This window comes from Schistocerca gregaria, chromosome X (genome assembly GCF_023897955.1).
Source record: "Schistocerca gregaria isolate iqSchGreg1 chromosome X, iqSchGreg1.2, whole genome shotgun sequence".
Taxonomy (NCBI): Eukaryota; Metazoa; Arthropoda; class Insecta; order Orthoptera; family Acrididae; genus Schistocerca; species Schistocerca gregaria.
This window is the reverse complement of record NC_064931.1, coordinates 816,196,924-816,213,978: the sequence shown is the minus strand read 5'-3', so window position 1 is coordinate 816,213,978 and position 17,055 is coordinate 816,196,924. Positions and strand designations below refer to the sequence as shown.

The window sequence follows — 17,055 nt, the reverse complement described above, 5'->3', positions numbered from 1 at the left end:
CTGGGATGGTTCCATCGATAATGAAATAATCATTTTTTTTCCACTTTTATTCATTCCCATTATATGCCCTGTGTTTAACGTTCTCATTGTCAACGGGACATTAAGTTCTAATATATATTTCTACGATAGGTGACATCGGGCATTACTTTGTGTGATAAGTGCTTCCGGGCAGCAGCAGTACCTTGAGAATCAGGTGTCACCGTCTCTCGATGAATCAGTCTTTAACTAACATCTAACATTTAACTTTTGTGCATTCTTATGATGGAATACAGCACGACCTTGTCCTCTTCTAACCAAGTCAATCTACGTTGACTAACTCTAGCAGAAAGAAACTCTAGGACACCGGCACACTATGCCTGCATCGTTTAACCACGGATGTATTGCCATGCGTCACACACGGCACTTTCAGTTGGAGTCCGGAAATTTTCGGCGACACGGTGAATATTGCACATCTGATGCTTACGAACCGTCATTTGTTCCTTGTGTGAGGTAAAGTGTAGAGGCTGGAATACTGTGTTTCATATCGTGAAACTAGCCACATGGAGAGTTTGAAAGTCTGAAAATTCGAACACTGTGATCGCAAGTACAAACAACAGTGATGTGGACGATGTGGATTGGATTGAATTGTTTGGGGGAAGAGACCAAACAGCTAGGTCATCGGTCTCATCGGATTGGGGAACGACGGGGAAGGAAGTCGGCCGTGCCCTTTCAAAGGAACCATCCCGACATTTGCCTGGAGCGATTTAGGGAAATCACGGAAAACCTAAATCAGGATGGCCGGACGCGGGATTGAGCCGTCGTCCCCCCGAATGCGAGTCAAGTGCGCTAACCACTGCGCCACCTCGCTCGGTGTGGATAATCTGTTGCATGGTCGTAGATTGAACGTTTTAGATCCTGTAGCTTTCAACTAAAAATGCAACCTATAACAAAAACTTCGTGAACGCCGGAACTTGTACTTCATGATACTGAATGGATGAATTAGTGTTCGTCACGATGAGAAATTGGGGTCAACTTCCGTCATCACGGGTGTACTAAGGAAACTAGACTGTATCCAAGAACAGAACCGACACCTCGCGGTTGTCGAAAGCTGATGTCCAATATCCAGAAGCTTTACGAGCAGGTGCAGTATCGGCATTGAACTTCACCTTTACTGCAAAGACTATGTAGTGCTACTACTACAAACACTCACAGATCTGCATGAATGGGAACTTGGTTCGTGTAATAGACCAAAAAAAAAAAAAAAGAAGAAGAAGGAGCAGTGTGCAGGAACTTATTTGATATTTCACCAAATCATTTGAGTCTTTACGCATCACAGTTTTATTAATTGATTAAGTTTCTCCCTTACTTGTTTCCTGTAGCTGTATTATACACAATGGAGTTGGATCAATAGTTTCTAAAAGTTCCGCATATTTGATTGTAGTCGCAGAAGAAATGCAATATGTTGAGAACCCCAGGTCTGCCCCTGACACTTCATTCATATAACTGTAATTTTGTTCTGTAAGTTCACTAATCTCTTGGTACAATAAATGGTTTCAGTTTGTTTGGTGCCATTTTTAAGTACTTTCCAGTACTGTCTGCGTTGAAGTAGTCAAACTAGACTGATTGTACTTCATGCTATGATAAAACTTCCACTTCCCCCTACGTGCTAATGTAATTTCATCAGTACTAAATTTCTGCTTACAATTTTTAATGGAAAAGAGCTGGCAAAGAAAGTGATGAAACTCTGTAAAAATGCGTTATATTCATCATTCAGGTTGTCTCTCCTGAGAACTTGTTTCACCTGTTATAGCCTTTTCAGACAGTTCATATGAGCTTCGTGTTTCTAGGTCTTTAGACAGGTCTCAATTAGTCCTTGTTTGGTTTCCAGCTCGACAAACTGGGCTTCCTTTTTGCTATTGTTGCAAGAGTTGTACGGAATATCTTCTCTATTACTGTCTTGCAGAAAAGCCAAGAGTAGATGCTCTATGCAATCCACTTTCTCCTTTGATGTAGTTGTTCCCGGTCAGGATGGCTGAGTGGCCTAAGGCAGCAGGCTCAAAGAACTCAGTTTTTTCGTTGTGGCAGGTATGAAGTCTTGTATTAGCCTGCCGAATAAAATCTTCGCGGTCTTCCAGTTGCTTCAAATGGTTACACTTTCACGAGCTATCAGCCGAGTTCCCCTCGTCCATGTCACGCACCGTTTCATTATCTCCTTTCGATGGTATCGATTGACTCCTGTCACTTCTCAGAACATCCTTTTCTCCCCAGTATGGGTGCTGAGATCCAATGGATTTCGATATTATCCGACGTTTTGGTCCTTTATTCATCAAGCTGTAATCGGAACTCCTTTACTTCCTTTGGTTTGTTTCTAATGTTCTTGCTAACTGAGTCATGGATATCGAAGTAACCACCAAGGTTTTTATTCGTTTTGCAGCCAGTGCTGATAGACAAGGAGACAGCCCCAGAAAACGGCACTTGTTTCGGAATAAGTTTTTGTGTTCCATTCGAAGGGAAAACCAAGTGTGTTTAGAAGTGAACCTGTAAATACAGCCACCCGTTACGTAGTATCTGACTCTGATAATGAACTCTCCCAACAGTGGAAAGATGTAATGTATTTTATTTTTAATTTGTTCTACTTGGCTCCTGAGTCACCCTTAGAGCCGCTGACTACCTATAACTGCAAGCAAGATACTAAACCAGGACGTCACAATGAGACGAGATTCAGGTATGCTTTATTTGCAGTTAATTTGTCTATTGTACTCCTAAAATGAGCTTTTCTGAAACAGGTGTACATGAGCTCCTCAGGGTTGGACTGGGATCCTGTCGTCTGTGCGTGGCTGAAGACGCGAAGCAAAAAGGAGGGTCAGATATTCCAGAAACTTTTTTCGGACTCCTTCCCTACAGCTTTTACGTGGTGCACACAAAATCTTTCCTGGGCCATGAAAGTTCTGAAGTGCGTCATTGTGAGACAGGTAATTATTTCGTATCAGTCTTACGTTTATTTGTTATTAATAATTTACATATATAGAAAAATTAACATAGGTCCAGACTAGACCTCAGCAGTTTGGTAACGATGTAAAATATTGAATGATAAAGTTGACTGCGGTCAAAAACTAGTAAAATAGTTTTGAAACTATAAATGTTTGACTGGTGTAACGACGATACTACTTAGCGTGTTTTGTACTGCAACAAACTTTCTTTGCTGCAAATGTATTCTCTGTTGATCTGACCTACAATTTCGAATATAACTAAAAATATTAACTAGTTCAGTTACTTAATTTGCGCCATATTTACTCATTAAAATGATCTCCTGTATAACGTAAGACCTCCAAGCCATATTTCTGAAGGAGAACCCCTTTAGTTATAACCACCCTTCTCTTTCAAATGATTTCCTGATTTCGTTGTGTGTTAAAGTAAACAAGTCATGTGAGAATAACGGTGTACATTTGTAGAAAGTGACATATATCTTTATCACGTTGACTGTTAGTACTAGTTGTTTCAGTCAAATTGCATGTACTGATAGGTAAATATTAGCCAGTAGTGTGGATTCTACAGGGAAATCCCAATATAAACATATACTTTATTCTTGATGATTTCCTAGGTCTTGCATCTGAAACAGTCAAGAATGGAAAACAGACAGGTGATAGCAAATTAAAAGATTGTTTCTAGTAATATATTATTGTCAGTCTCCATTTCTTTTTTATGCATAAAAAGTGCTGGTACCAGCTCGTTGAGAAATTTGTTCCAACTGGACGATGTTCACTTTATGTACATACGACTTATCTTCTAGACATCAGCCCTGTTTGATGATTCAATTTCAACAGTCAACAGTCGCAGCTAGTTTTAAATGCACTATAGTGCTTAAATTGAGGTTTATTTTAGGGAGATGCTTAAATTGAGGTTTATTTTAGGGAGATGAGCTCTCTTGAGCTCTCAAAACGGAATGGCAGAACCAAGAGAAACGGCGCTGTGGACCTGTATTGTGAGAAGGAGGAGTCAAATCCCGATCCTGTCATCCAGATTAAATACGTGCATAGTTCCTTTAGATGACTTCAGACGAAAGCCAAGATGGTTCCTTTAACAAGGCCACGGGCAAATTCATTCCCCTCTTCGTCCTCCCAAGACTCTTGTCCTATCTCTAAAAATCTACAAGGGACACTCCAAAAGAAACGCACACTATTTTTTTTAAATCCATTTTTATTCTACATGTTTGTAAGTTTTACAGTGTGTTGATACATCATGTAGGAACAATATTTTCATTTCTCCACGTAATTTCCATCCCTCTCAACTGCCTTACGCCACCTTGGAACCAGCGCCTGTATACCCGCACGGTAAAATTCTGGACCAACCTTTTCGAGCCACTGTTTGGCAGCGTGCACAAGGGAGTCATCATCTTCAAACCTTGTTCCACGAAGAGAGTCTTTCAGTTTCCCAAAGAGATGATAGTCACATGGAGCCAGGTCAGAACTGTAAGGCGGGTGTTTCAGTGTTGTCCATCTGAGTTTTGTGATCGCTCCCATGGTTCTTTGACTGACATGTGGCCGTGCATTGTCGTGCAACAGCAAATCATCCTGCTTTTGCCGATGTGGTCGAACACGACTCAATCGAGCTTGAAGTTTCTTCTGTGTCGTCACATATGTATCAGAATTTATGGTGGTTCCACTTGGCATGATGTCCACAAGCAAGAGTCTTTCGGAATCGAAAAACACCGTAGCCATATATTTTCCAGCAGAAGATGTGGTTTTGAATTTTTTTTTCCCTTGGGTGAATTTGCATGATGCCACTCCATTGATCGCCTCTTCGTCTCTGGTGAAAAATGATGGAGCCGTGTTTAATCACCTGTCACAATTCGTCCAAGAAATTCATCTCCACCATTCTCGTACTGTACCAAAAGTTCGCTAAATACCGTTTTTCTTGTTTCTTTGTGAGCCACTGTCAACATCCTGGGAACCCACCTGGCACAAACCTTTTTTAACGCCGACAGTTTCAGTGTTCTGCAAACACTTCCTACCCTATCCTAACGTAGCGTGACAATTCGTTCTTTGTGATGCGTCTATCATCAGTCACCAATTCGTTAACTTTCTGCACATTGTCTGGAGTGTGTGCAGTACGAGGCCTGCTGCGAGGACAATCCTCAATATTTCCGTGCCCGCTTTCATCACGTAACCTGCTTGCCCACCGACTAACTGTACTGCGACCGACAAAAGTATCTCCATACTCCTTTTTCAACCTCTTGTGGGTGTTTCCCACTGTCTCGTTTTCACAACACAGGAATTCTATGACAGCAGGTTGCTTTTGACGAACGTCAAGTGTAGCAGCCACCTTGAAGACATGCTGTGACGGCGCCACTCACGGGAACAGGTTGAACTAAGTTTGAAAACACACTGAATCTACATACTGTAAAATTTTCACACATGCAGAATGAAAACTGTATTTGTTAAAAAATAATGTGCATTTCTTTACGAGTGACCTTCGTATCTCTATGAGATGTAAAACTGTAAAATTGTTTCCTTCATTCCTTTCTTCTGTTATTTTTTTTTTCTATATATAGTTAAGGCTCACCGACCACTTAATCATCTTCTTCTTCTGTGCGAATGCACAGTGCCCGAACTCTTACGGGAATCGGCAACGCGCCGCGAGTAATGAGTGTAATGGGCGGGGGCACTACGAATGCAGTGCGGGACAATACGTTAAATATGTGGATTTCGCGGGAGGCGTGCCAGATATAAATCCCTGCAGTCGCCTCGGTGGCTCAGATTCGGTTAGAGGGCTACGTGCCTTCTGTAATAAAAAAACTGAGCTAATCGATCACCAACGAACTTAAACGGATATCTTACGACGTCCGCCCCGAGCAGATGCAACGAACAAAAGCAAACAAAGAGAGGTTAAAATTAAAAAAAAAGATGGATAGAGCGTCTGCCATGTAAGCAGGAGATCTCGCGTTCGGGTCCCGGTCGGGGCACACATTTTCATCTGTCCCCGTTGACGTCTGTAAACGCCTGTAAGCAACTAAGGGTGTTCATTTCATTGTAATTTTTTTTTCCTCTGTTGCTTCCTTTCTTTCTCTTTTCATTTAATCTGTGAATGGTGACGAGGAATTTTTTTAAGGAGACTATAGACAGCAACGATTCCTCCTGTTTGATACGTACAACGAGGTCACTAATTAGAGCACATCTAAATTTGATTTGCAGATGCTAAACCTGCTGGAAGGACTGGTCCCAGTGCAGGCAGAGGAGAAAGACGAGAGCGCGGTGATCGGCGTGCCTGGAGGCGCTGCCGCAGGCGCGGCTGCGGCCAGCCCGGCGGGAGAGGAAGAGGACGACTCCAGCCGCCACATGGAGCCCGAGCACCTGCGCAAGTTGTACGTGTTCGCGCTCGTCTGGGGGCTGGGTGCCTTCCTCAGCATGTCCGACAGACAGCCCTTCGACGTCTTCCTCAGGGACAAGCAGGCCGCCCTGGCACTGCCCCCCGCCACAGCCACCGTCTTCGATTACGTCGTCACTAAAGAAGGTATCTCCGTCGTCTGCATACAGAGCTGTACGCCTATTCCACGCGAGAATTTTGCGCTTGAGGAACGATCGTTGATAAGCCTCCGTCTGGTCTCGAATGTAATTTTACCCCCACGATCTTTCTGTGGATATACGTAGGAGGAGGCAATATATTGTCTATACTTACAGGAACAAGTGTAATGTGCTGCGAATCATAGAAAGAAAGATCCCTTATCATTTAGCTACAATATAGCAGGTCAGCAACTGGAAGCAGTCAATTCCATAAATTATCTGGGAGTAGGCATTAGGAGCGATTTAAAATGGAATGATCATATAAAGTTGATCGTCGGTAAAGCAGATGCCAAACTGAGATTCATTGGAAGAATCCTAAAGAAATGCAATCCGAAAACAAAGGAAGTAGGATACAGTACGCTTGTTCGCCCACTGCTTGAATACTGCTCATCAGTGTGAGATCAGTACCAGATAGGGTTGATAGAGGAGATAGAGAAGATCCAACGGAGAGAAGCGCGCTTCGTTACAGGATCATTTAGTAATCGCGAAAGCTTTACGGAGATGATAGATAAACACCAGTGGAAGACTCTGCAGGAGAGACGCTCAGTAGCTCGGTACGGGCTTTTGTTGAAGTTTCGAGAACATACCTCTACCGAGGAGTCAAGCAGTATGTTGCTCCCTCATATATATATGGCTCTGAGCACTATGGGACTTAACTTCCGAGGTCATCAGTCCCCTAGAACTTAGAACAACTTAAACCTAACTAACCTAAGGACATCACACACATCCATGCCCGAGGCCGGATTCGAACCTGTGACCGTAGCGGTCACTCAGTCCCAGACTGTAGCGCCTAGAACCGCTCGGCCTCCTACGTATATCTCACGAAGAGACCATGAGAATAAAATCAGAGAGATTGGAGCCCACACAGAGGCATACCGACAATCCTTTCCACGAACAATACGAGACTGGAATACAAGGGAGAACCGATAGAGGTACTCAAGGTACCCTCCGCCACACACCGTCAGGTGGCTTGCGGAGTATGGATGTAGATGTAGATGTAGATGTAGAACGTACGTTCTTGTAATTTTAATAATAAACCACTTGGTGATACACGACGACTCCTTTCTCAAATGGTTCAAATGGCTCTGAGCACTATGGGACTCAACTGCTGTGGTCATTAGTCCCCTAGAACTTAGAACTACTTAAACCTAACTAACCTAAGGACATCATACACATCCATGCCCGAGGCAGGATTCGAACCTGCGACCGTAGCAGTCGCACGGTTCCGGACTGCGCGCCTAGAACCGCGAGACCACCGCGGCCGGCGACTCCTTTCTCCTAGCTGTAGCTGGATGAGCATCTCCGTGACGCTTTCGCTGTTTCTAAACGAACCTGTGACTTAACTTGCAGCTTTTTTTTGTATCTTCTCTATTTCGTCTATCAAACCTATCTGGCATGGGCCCCAGACTAGAGAGAAATATGAATGACGGTTTTGTAAGCTACCTCCTCCGTGGGTGGACTCCACTTCTTGAAAATTCTTCCAATGACATTCAGTCTGGCATCTACCTCTCCTGGGATTAGTTTTATGTGTTCGTTCCATTTAAAATCTCTCCATACTCGTATTTCCAGATATCTTATAGATTTGACTGGTCAACTGTCAACCCCTGCACCACTCGTCGATTCTCTGCACGTATTACTTCATACTTCTCTGTATACAACGGCATATCCGCGAATAGCCTCGTGGAGTCACGACGTGATCCATTACGCAATTTACATACCGGTTGATCAAAAAGTCAGTATTAATTTGTAAACTGAATAAATCACGGAATAATGTAGATAGAGAGGTACTAATTGACACACATGCTTGGAATGACATGGGGTTTTATCAGAACCAAAAAAATACAAAAGTTCAAAACATGTCCGGCAGATGGCGCTTCATCTGATCAGAATAGCAATAATTACCATAACAAGGTAAGACAAAGCAAAGATGATGTTCTTTACAGGAAATGCTCAATATGGCCACAACGGTAGATGTGGTAAATCCAACCCATACCGTGACTTTCTCGTCGTGCAACGGAGTTTCCACGACAGTTGTAGGATTTTCGGTAGCCCAAATTCTGCAGTTGTGGGCGTTGACAGACCTTCGGAGCGTGAAATGAACTTCTTCGGTCCACAACACGTTACTCAACCAATCGTCATCTTCCACCATCTTTTGAAACGCCCACACCGCAAATGGTCTCCGCGTCACTAAATCGCCAGATAACAGTTCATGATGCCGATAGATTTTGTACGTATAGCATCGGAGGGTACGCCTAAGTGCCAACCAAACAGTAGTGTATGGAATACCGGTGCGACGTGCGACTGCACGAGCGCTGACTTCCCCGTGCATAGACGAACTCACTATAGTCTCCATTTCTTCCTGAGCTGTCTCAGCAGCATTACGCCTTGTGCTCGGTCGGCCACTACGGGTTGTATCGTCTAAACAACCCGTGGCTTCAAACTTCGAAATCATTCTCGCCACAGCTGCATTTGTCAACGAGCGTTTACCCGTTCGAATTCCCTTCCTACGGTGAAAGGATTGAAAAGCTGAACTAGCACATTCCCCATTCTGATAATACAGCTTCACTAAAAGCGCCTGTTCAGGTAACGTCAACATGCTGCGAGTGCTGACGCGTCTGATTCTCTCTCTCATTACAGCTCCTTTTATAGACGATTGTCATGCCCAGTCACTGACGTTTTGCTGTCCAGCGCCATCTGTCAGACATTTTGTGAACTTTGTTTTTTTTCTAATAAAACCCCATGTCATTCCAAGCATGTGTTTCAATTTTTACCTCTCTATCTACATTATTCCGTGGTTTATTAAGTTTTCAAATTTGTACTGACTTTTTGATCACCCGGTATATAGAAAAATGTAATGGTCCTATGACGCTCCTGTGGGCATGCCCGATGGTATTTTTGCGCCTGAAGGTATATCTCTATTAAATGTAACATGTTGTGTTCTATTCGGTTGAAACACTTAAATCCAATCAGAAAGCTGATCTGATATTTCGCACGCACATATTTCGTCCATTGGGCACCATTACTTAACTGCATCGAATGACTTCCTGAAGTCAAGGAACATAGCATCAACCTGGCCGCCGGTACAATGTCTCCTGGGTGTCGTGGATGAACAAAGCGAACTGGATTTCACACGATCGTTGTTTGTGGTCTTCAATAATGAAGAAGGAGGCCTTGCAAAGTACCGCTACACACTCACAGAAAAGAACAACACCAGTGTAACCACTCTGGGCATGCGTGCAGTTTTCCTCTGAAGTATGTTGGTTGTCGATCCTTGCTGGTGTTCAACCTTCAGGTGGGCTGTATGAAACTTATGATGGGCAAGCAAAAGTAAAAAATCAGGAATTGTATTTTTATTCTTAATGCCTTTGTGAAAAATAATACCAATTACATAGAACCAAATTTTTGCCTCGACCGTGCAACGGAACCTATTAAAGGCTTTACTTTTCCGAAGTATGCGATACCCTCCAAATTCAACCAGTTTAACGAGTATTTATGATTATACAAAAGTTATTGTGTATTTTAACAATGATTGCGTAACATGTCTCCATAAACAGTCAACCCATTAAATTATATTGAATAACTGACCCACACAAAAGTTAATATCACTTGATCACTGATATAGCAAATGTCATCATGTAATAACACTAAGTTCATCTTAATTAATTATATGAAGTACGAAAAATAGTGGCCAACTTACGTATTTTGGATCTCCTTAAATAAAAATCACCCAGTGAAACTTATTTGTTCACTACTACCGTTTTCACTCAGTAGTCACGAAAACACTCCTATTTTAGACGAAAACCTATGTAATTCTTAATAATTCATGTTATTTACTTATTTATTCAAATTAGAGAAGTCAATTGACAAACTTCTAAAAAAACGGCCTTTTTGTAACAAAGAATTATCCTGTCAAGTCTACAAATCTGTCTGTCATTTTAATAACCTGTTAAATTATGATACTCGATATAAATTAATACTTTTTCTGCACAAATTACGATAACAGATGTACATGTGACTCATAAACTATATCTCGTTTTAGTAGTTCTTTGACAAGGTTATAAATACAAGCAGCAAGAAGGGTCGGGAGCAGAGTCTGAATGTCACTTTGGTAATGTGTATGTGTGTTATTGTTCGAAGTGGATAAACATTGCAAAGAACATGTAAAAGAAGTGCTACTTTGTGTTGTGTCATTGCCTTGGTGGACAGTGGAATTAAGATGGCCACCAGAGTAATAAATAGTTGAAGTTTAAATATTTGTTGGTTTCGTTCATTATTTATCATCAAAAGCACATAAAAAACAACACGGGACTTCATCTTTTTACCCCTAGACAACCAGACACAGCAGCGAACCAGCAAGCAGCAGCGATTATCAAAATGCATTTTAATGGCACCAACCAAACATCAAGTGCTAACAAGCTCAGTAAACGGGAGTGAAATAGTGCGATTAAAGTAATATCTATAACTAGGCGACCATTATAACCTCTATCGTAATGAAATGTAATTCAACAACGAAAGAAGAGACTTACAAAATAGTTGTAATACCATATCTTGAGGATTCTTGAGAATTGTGCATCAGTCTGGGACTCTTACCAGTTTGGGTGAAATAGAAGAGATAGCAAATATCCGACCAAGAGCGGCGAGTCTCGTCATGAGATCGCTTAGTAAACACCAGAGCGTTATGGAGATGTTCAACAAATGCCAGTGGCAGGCGGTGCAAGAGAGGCGGTGTGCACCACGGCGGAGCGAACGTTCCAAGAAGAGTTAGACAATACATTACTTCCGCCCGCACACGTCTCGCGAAATAACTCATGCGTAAGCTTATAGATAGTTGTTCTTCTCACGAACCATTCGCGAGCGGAACAAGCAAGGAGGGAAGTTATAGTGGTGCCAGAAGTATCCTCCGCGACACACCGTAAGGAGGCTTGTGGAGTATGCATGTACATCTAGATGTACATGTAGATGCAGATTGTGTAAAAGAATACTTATTATTACATCACCTAGTCAGAGCATTACTGATCATTATCAAGTGAAGAATCTATGGCAGGGATATTATTATAGGACTTCAGTGAATGCAAGAATACAAAGACTGCTTTTTGCGCATACCATATCTACTAGGGTTGGAATTTAAATAGGGGCAAGTATTTATTCACAACCGATACAAAAGAGTTACATGTTTGTACCTGTTACTATCCTACAAAGTAGTCACCAGGGTTGTGTATAACCCGTTTGCCTACGATGTGGAAGGTGCGAATGGTGCGGTCTACTGCCTGTCTAATCTCTGGAACAGTTCTAAAGCGAATGCTTCTTCGGAATCAAATAAAAGGCACAAGGACTTAAGTCCGGGGAGTATGGTGGATGGTACAGTAATTCTCAGTCCCATCGACGGAACAGAGTAGCCACAGGTTGCGCTGTATGCGCCCGCGCATTGTCGTCCAAAATGATGGGTGGATTCAGCAGAAAGTGTCGCCGATTCTTTCACAAAGCTGGCCGCAGGTGATGTTCTAAAATGAATAGTAACACTACTTGAGTCCTTGTGACTTTGATTTGATTCCGAAGATGAAGGAACTACTTCGTGGCATTCGCTTCAGAACTGCTCCAGAGATTCGACAGACAGCAGACAGCTCGATTCGTACCATCAACAGAACATGCTCTGCTAACGATATACTACGCCTTTCACATTGCTGGCAAAGGGTTCGGCACAACGGTGGTGACTACTTTGAAGGACAGTAACAGGTGCAAACATGTAACTCTTTTGTATCGGTTGTGAATAAATAATTGCCACTATTTAAGTTTCAACACTCGTATGAATACCCAGTACTAATTATTAGTGTGGTTCCTAGTGTGCAGTGTTGGAAAAATTCTGATCAGCATTATTTGGTCAGAAACGAAATTACAGGCGCTGGCGTACAGGTCGTCATCACCAGACGCTGCCACATTGTAAAGAGCCCATTCCCAAATCTCTTTGGAATTTCTACATGGCCATCAACTACCAATATGTGGTTTTCATGGGCGATATTCGAGTTCTGGCGTTGGTGAAAATCCTGACTACATCTCATACTGAGGTGTCAGGTTGCAGCGAGGAAAGTTTGTCAGCCCATCGCTGGTGCTGAAGTTTGGTGATCGCCGCTTTAATTTGCCTGCTAAGCAATTTAATTCTTCGCTTGGTGTTGGGGTCTCTCGTAAGGCGCCAATCTTCGCAGAGTTGATTGCGCTCCCCAATAATTCCTTCAATTTCCCTTGGTGGAGTGAGGATACGGCACTCTAATGTTCGTGATGGTGGAGTAGAAGCAGTCAGGACTTCAGTAGCGGTGGTGCTGAAAGTAGCGACCTTTATCAAAGTCGGAAACGTGATGGTACGAATTTCTCCTTCTTACACGAGGCATCACAACAACGTTTCACCAGGCAACGGCGGTCAACTGCTGTTTGAGTATGAGAAATCGGTTGGAAACTTTCCTCATGTCAGCATGTTGTAGGTGTCGCCACCGGCGCCACCCTCTTGTGACTCCTCTGAAAAGCTAATCATTTGCATATCACATCTTCTTCCTGTCGCTTAAATTTCGCGTCTGTAGCACGTCATCTTCGTGCTGTAGCAATTTTAATGGCCAGTAGTGTAATTTTGTAGCCCCATACAGAAGCAATGCTCGAGCACTGCAGGTTTCTCTGGTTGGCCCAGACGTGTGTGTCGCCGATGTTCGACGGGTCTGTCTTTCACGATGCGACAAGAATATCGAATTATGATGTCCCGCAGCTACAGGGAATCTTATAGAAACCAGGACTTTTCAAACGAAGGCTGTCTTTCGCTGGGCCTAGAAGAGCTCTGAGTTCCGTTGGTCAACATAAAACGTATTTAACTTTTTGTTTGTTCAGTAATCTTTCTATTTTCGAAGAAACAGTTTTAACGTACAGCAAGACGACCATTCCTCTTTGTTCAAAAATGGTTCAAATGGCTCTGAGCACTATGCGACTTAACTTCTGAGGTCATCAGTCCCCTAGAACTTAGAATTAATTAAACCTAACTAACCTAAGGACATCACACACATCCATGCCCGAGGCAGGATTCGAACCTGCGACCGTAGCGGTCGCCCGGTTCCAGACTGTAGCGCCTAGAACCGAACGGCCACTCCGGCCGGCTCCTCTTTGTTCTTCACTTTCCTCCAGCTCCTCAGTTTGTCTAACTCGCGCCTGGTGTAAGGTACGCCGTGTCTCCCGTTCAGGATATCCACTCATCAAGAATACGCTAGAGAGGTGGCGCAGCTCATCAGACAAGCTGTTTGAATTTGATATGGTTCGTGTTCTGTGGGACAACGTCCTAAGCACACCATTTCCTCATGAAGGATGGTGACAGCTAGTTATCTGTAAGTCTAAGTCCATTTGTGTAGCTTTAGGGTCCACAGCGCCAACACGACAAGGAAATATAGTTCGCCGTTCTTCTCCATCGTAAACGTGATGTTCGAATGAAGAGAATTTAGGTGTTGTAAAAATGCATCCAGCGATGCAGTGCGGTGGGGTGAGATTACAAAGGTGTCATCCTCGTATGACAAAAAGCACGTAGGTTTTAACTCCACTGACTGGAGTGTCCTTTCCTCGAAATCTTCCATAAAAATATTATACGCAAAGAGTGACAAGAAACTACCCACTACGACAGTGTCAGTCTGTTCAAAGAAAACTTAATAAAAAATAAATCGAGATGAGAACGTGCTTAAACAAATCAAACAGTCTTCCAGTTTCTGGCCAATGAGCAATACTGATTCCTGCGATGGCTCTCGAATGAAAAATGAGACCACATCGAAACTAAGGACAATATCTGATGGTACAAGTCTTAAGTTCTTGAACCGAAGAATGAGAACCATTACTACAAGTAGCCCGTCAAGAAAGCCTTACTCGACACATCGTCTATCGATATGGGAAAGAGATGGTGAAAGAAGTGAATAAGTTCGATAAATATCAGAATAAGTGGAGTAGTCTGTTGTGTGCCCTTATGTTCTTATTAAGATGACGAGGTCTTCGCAGTATTCCTATATTCACTAAGGTTTCGCACTTTATAAACTCTGCAGCCGCCAACCGAATTAAAAATCAGGCCGGCCACGCATTGGTGACAGAAAGGATTCACCACACTCGGAATAAATTGTACTTCGTGTGTAGAGGTCCACTGGCGCTCTGTCTGAAGATTTCGTCACGACTTTCGGAAGATTCTTGGACATGGGTTGGTAGCGATACTTCGGCGTTCTCGGACTCGAAGAGACAACGCGTCATAGCACGTCGAATTGGAAAGTATCATCGCTTCAGGGACTGTTTACCGCAAGAATAGAAGTTCGAAGACAGACATCGCAGACGGACAGTGTACAAGCTGTCGGATATACCACGATTTCGGTATTGGAGAAGGGCTGAACTTCACGCCCACTCCGAGAACACCACGTTCTACACATTGTTAGCTCTGTTGGACAGAAAATCCTAAAACTGCCCAGGGACGCTGCGATAAAATCAGACTTTCCGTGCAGTAACACAGGCGCCGGCGCCCAATAATAATATCTCAGCGTCGGAGAGATCAGGACTTCGATCTCCACTTGAGGATCCTGGAATTGTGATCTCACTGTCGGATAAAGCTAACGCAGCTGTCATCCTAGCACAGTCTCCGATGTTGTGGCCAAACGACTTTGCACACGCGCACCCTCTCCTTCCAGGCTACACGGACTGCCTAAGATTCATAAGGATATAGTTCTACGTCTACCAATTCCTAGCAATTCTGAGTGCCAACATACGATTTGGCAGAACCTCTGGCATTTGAGCACTGTGGTGGAAAAATGTGAGCACCGGATCTGCAACTCAGAAGACTTTGTTTGCCAGCTCAAGATCTTACGACTTGCACCGTCAGATATTGTCGTCAGTGTGGACGCAGTCTCACTTTTCACTCGAGTCCCATTGAAGGAATCAGCGTAGCTCATTGTCGAGAAACTGAAAGGAGAACTTGTTGATTTGTGTAAACACATGCCTGCCTCTCTTTATTTTTGTTTTTTATTCAGTGAGCAGTGCTTTGAACAGACTGACAGTGTGACAATGGGTAGTCCCTTATTACCAACCTGTGGATAATCTTTTTATGGAAGGTTTCCAGGAAAGAGTTCTCCAGTCAATAGTGTTGAAACCCACGTGCTTTTGGTGATACGAGAATGACACCTTTGTAATTTCGCCCCAACGCAGTATATCGCTGGATGCATTTTTACATCTAAATTCTCTTCATTCGAACGTCAAGTTTATGTTGGAGATGGATGAAAACGGCGAACTACCATCCGTGGACGTTTTGCATTGTGTACCGTAAACCTAAACAAACGGATTTACACTTACAGATAACCAACTGTCACCATCCTTTACAACCAAATGATGTTGCCCCACAGAACACAAGCCATTACAGATTCAGACAGCTTGTCTGATGAGCTGCGCCACCTCCCTAGCGTATTCTTGATGAGTGGATATTCTGAACGGGAGAGTCGGCCAAACGAGTTTGCTGGCTGACTGGGAGCCTGTTCGTTCGGCTACAACATTCTACTGTAGATTTGCACGTCCAGTAAGACCGTTCATCACCAACCCAGAGGTCTGGAGTTGTGTATGAACGGCGCGTGTTAGACAAATTGAGGAGCTGGAAGAAAGTGAAGAACAAAGAGGAATGGTCGTCTTTCCGTCCGTTAGCGCTGTTTCTTCGGATATAGGGAGATTAATGAATAAATATAAAGTAAAATGTGTTTTATGTCTACCAGCGGAACTCAGAGCTCTTCTAGGCTCAGCGGAAGACAGCCTTGGTTTGAAAAGGCTAGGTTTCTACGAGATTTCTTGTAGCTGCAGGACGTCGTAATTCGATATTCTTGTCGCACCGTCAAACACAGGCGACACACACATCTGGACCAGTCAGGAAAACCTGCAGTGCTCGAGCATTGTCTCCGTACGGGGCTACAAATTTACCAAAATTCTCTCTTCGGCGTTTTCGTTCTAAGACAGCATTATTAAAAAAGCGGACGAAATTCGCAGTTCGACAAATCTACTGAACAGAGACACGGGTTACCAACTTAGCGCAGCATGGTATCCAGCGCTGCAGTATTAAAATCGCAGCGACCTCAAAGAGAAATTATTGATCACACAAGGGATGACGCTTCAGTGACGACTTAGATATTCGGATGGTAACGGCGAGGGTAGCCCCAAGCCAGCGCGGACGCGCATATCGGCATACGGCTTCGAACAGAGGGCGCTGGGGAGGCCGACAGCAGCGCATACAATGATTGACAGCCTTTGTGGGTACGCCTAAGCTTTTAGTTCTTCGCCTGATTGGTGGCATAGCTGTCTCTCCCGCTACCGACCAGGAAACCTTTGATATTATTCACCGAATTCGGCGCGTTCACGCCTGCACGGTTTCTTCTTAGTCTGCCATAAATAGGGGGCTTCGGTCACAGCTCAGCAGTGTGTTCGCCGCACCAGAAGATATCGGTCAGTTGTGCCGTTGAAATATTGTAGAAAATTCACAAAGAAATAT

The 17,055-nt window shown here is 43.4% G+C and overlaps 1 protein-coding gene across 1 annotated transcript in view; it reads left to right on the top strand.

Moving 5' to 3' along the window:
• The window catches only part of LOC126298335 (dynein axonemal heavy chain 5), a gene marked incomplete at its 5' end in the record, with an annotated part of 791,472 nt that overhangs the window by 491,661 nt on the left and 282,756 nt on the right, over positions 1 to 17,055 (top strand). The window contains 2 exons of the mRNA XM_049989632.1: positions 2,766 to 2,951; positions 6,171 to 6,489. Coding sequence (XP_049845589.1) covers positions 2,766 to 2,951; positions 6,171 to 6,489 — 505 coding nt within the window. The remainder of the gene's footprint in view (positions 1 to 2,765; positions 2,952 to 6,170; positions 6,490 to 17,055) is intronic.